The 2,500-nt window shown below is 36.4% G+C and overlaps 1 protein-coding gene across 3 annotated transcripts in view; it reads left to right on the top strand.

The window, feature by feature from the left end:
• LOC136848566 (secretin receptor-like) overlaps positions 1-2,500 on the top strand; it is a 192,030-nt gene that overhangs the window by 42,187 nt on the left and 147,343 nt on the right. For all 3 annotated transcript variants that reach the window (XR_010856046.1, XM_067120856.1, XM_067120855.1), the window contains exon 2: positions 1,870-1,993. Coding sequence is in view for 2 of the 3 variants with exons in the window: in XM_067120856.1 (XP_066976957.1) it covers positions 1,871-1,993 (123 nt within the window). In the remaining variant the exon portion in view is untranslated. The remainder of the gene's footprint in view (positions 1-1,869; positions 1,994-2,500) is intronic.

Raw genomic sequence — 2,500 nt, 5'->3', positions numbered from 1 at the left:
GTATTAATCGGGTTTTTGGTAGGAAACAGGTGTTTGAGATAATGCCGTCAGTGCACTTCATGCGGTGCACTGTATGCATTCCTTAAGGTTCTTTGCAGCGTGCCTTCGGCTCCTAGCTGCAACCCCTTTCGTTCCTTTTACTGTACCTCCTTTCATATTCTCTTTCTTCCATCTTACTTTCCACCCTCGCCTAACAATTAATTCACAGTGCAACTGCGAGGTTTTCCTCCTGTTACACCTTTCAAACCTTTTACTGCCAGTTTCCGTTTCAGCGCTGAATGACCTCATAGGTCCCAGTGCTTGGCCTTTGGCCTAAATTCTATATCCAGTCCAATTTGAGCTAACTGTATATGATACTGATGGACCTAGAAAAAAATCTGTAGATAGAATCAAATGAAATGTAGTGTTGAAATTACTGAGGATCTGTGACATAAATTATAAATGGTTGAAAGTATTTATGATGGTACCAAAACTTGTGTTAGAATATGAGCACAGGAGAGTGACTGGTTTGGGGTAAAACTCGATCTCAGAGAAGGGTGTTATGTCTCCATATGATAGGAGAAACTATAAAAAGGATATTGGATGCAGTTGCAAAGTTGTTGAATAACACAATATCTTGAATGGAGTGTGGAATGGGTGATGTTTGCATGTTTAACAGAACTGATTGTGATTAATGAAGAGATGCTGCAGAAACTAGTGGAAGACTTTATAACAGAATCGCTGCAGCAAAGACGGTAGCAGGGTGTGTGTGTGCAAAAGGTTGGAAAGAGACTTGGAGTGTATTTGAAAGCCAAGGTAGTCATGTTTGAAGGGATTGTTTAGCCAATTCCCCTTTATGGAAGCAATTTATGGCGTTCGTCCACGATTCAGCATTTCAGCTATGAATGTGTTGGTAACCTTTGTTTTGTTTTCTCTCTGGAGCCAACCCCTAATAGGGGAAACGGCTCATAGATAATGTAATATCTATACATATTTGTGTATGTGTCTGTATTTATGTGGGTGTGTATATTTGTGCCTGTATTTTTGTGTGTCTCTATTTAGGCATGTGTATTTCTTCTTGCCAAATCCATTCGCTAAAAAATCACAAGATTTCAAAAAATTTGAGATCGTAAAGAATCCTGAATAGGGGAACAGCTCATTGATAATGCAATATCTATACATATGTGCTTATATGTGTCTGTATTTACGTATGTGTGTATATTTATGCCTGTATTTATGTATGTGTATTTCCTCTTGCCAAATCTATTCGCTAAAAAAATACCAAGAAATTTTAAGAAATATCAAGAAATTTTGAGAATCCTGAATTAATTTTTCTCCTAATATACATATGTGCTTGTATATGTTTGTATTTATGCCTGCATTTATGTGTCTGTATGTATGTATTTATGTATGTGTATATTCTCTAGCCAAATCTACTCGCTAAAAAAACCATAAAACTTTAAGAAATTTTGAAAACGTAACAAATTCTGAATTCATTTTCCTCTCCCCTAATGATGCAAAATCTATACATATGTGTATGTGTATATATATGTGTATACTCATGCCTGTATCTGTGTGTATTTCCTCCAGCCAAATCTACTCGCTAAAAAAAACCCCAAGATTTTAAGAAATTTTGAGAACGTTCCGAATCCTGAATTCATTTTTCCACTCCTACAGGAAGTTTTGTCTCTAGAGCCAGCCCCTAATACACATGTGTGCGTGTATGTATGTGTCTGTATTTATGTCTTTATTTATGTGTCTGTATGTATGTATATATGTATGTGTGCATGTGTATTTCCTCTTCCAAATCTACTCGCTAAAAAACTCGAAGATTTTAAGAAATTTTGAAAACATAACAAATCCTGAACTCCTCATTTCTCCTTCCCACAGGATGTCAAGGAAAGACCAGGTTCTCTGGGGGTCCATTGTGTGGATGCTTTTGATGATGGCCCGGGCTGGATGGTCTACAGATTCCTCCAAAGAACTGCTGAGGGATGCCATCTCCTTAGATCACGTGAGTAATCTCTCGCAGATTATGAAGGAAGGGTTTTTGAAGAAGTTTCTTTCAAAGTTACTTGGGTGGGTGTGATGTTTTTTGCAATTATTTTCGTTGGTGGTTTCTATAGCCACAGCGTCTGAGGGGAAAAGGATATATATGCACATATATACATCCTACGCCTTTTCCCCTCAGATGTGGTGGCTGTAGGAGCCACCAACACAAATAAATGCAAACACACACACACACACACACACACACACACACACACACACACACACACACACACACACACATATATATATATATATATATATATATATATATATATATATATATATATACATTTTATTAGCTTAGAGAAAGGAGCATTCCCTTCCTCATTCAGATAAAAATTACTCAGAAATCTCAATGTCAATAAAGAGACTTATTTTAGTCAAAAACATACAGAATAGTTGGAAGTAAACAATCCAGGTATCTTCAACTTTTAATTTTGAAAAGTTTTAGTTCATATTCTAAAATAGT

The sequence above is a fragment of the Macrobrachium rosenbergii genome, chromosome 19 (assembly GCF_040412425.1).
Source record: "Macrobrachium rosenbergii isolate ZJJX-2024 chromosome 19, ASM4041242v1, whole genome shotgun sequence".
Taxonomy (NCBI): domain Eukaryota; kingdom Metazoa; phylum Arthropoda; class Malacostraca; order Decapoda; family Palaemonidae; genus Macrobrachium; species Macrobrachium rosenbergii.
This window is presented reverse-complemented; position numbering and strand designations above follow the sequence as displayed.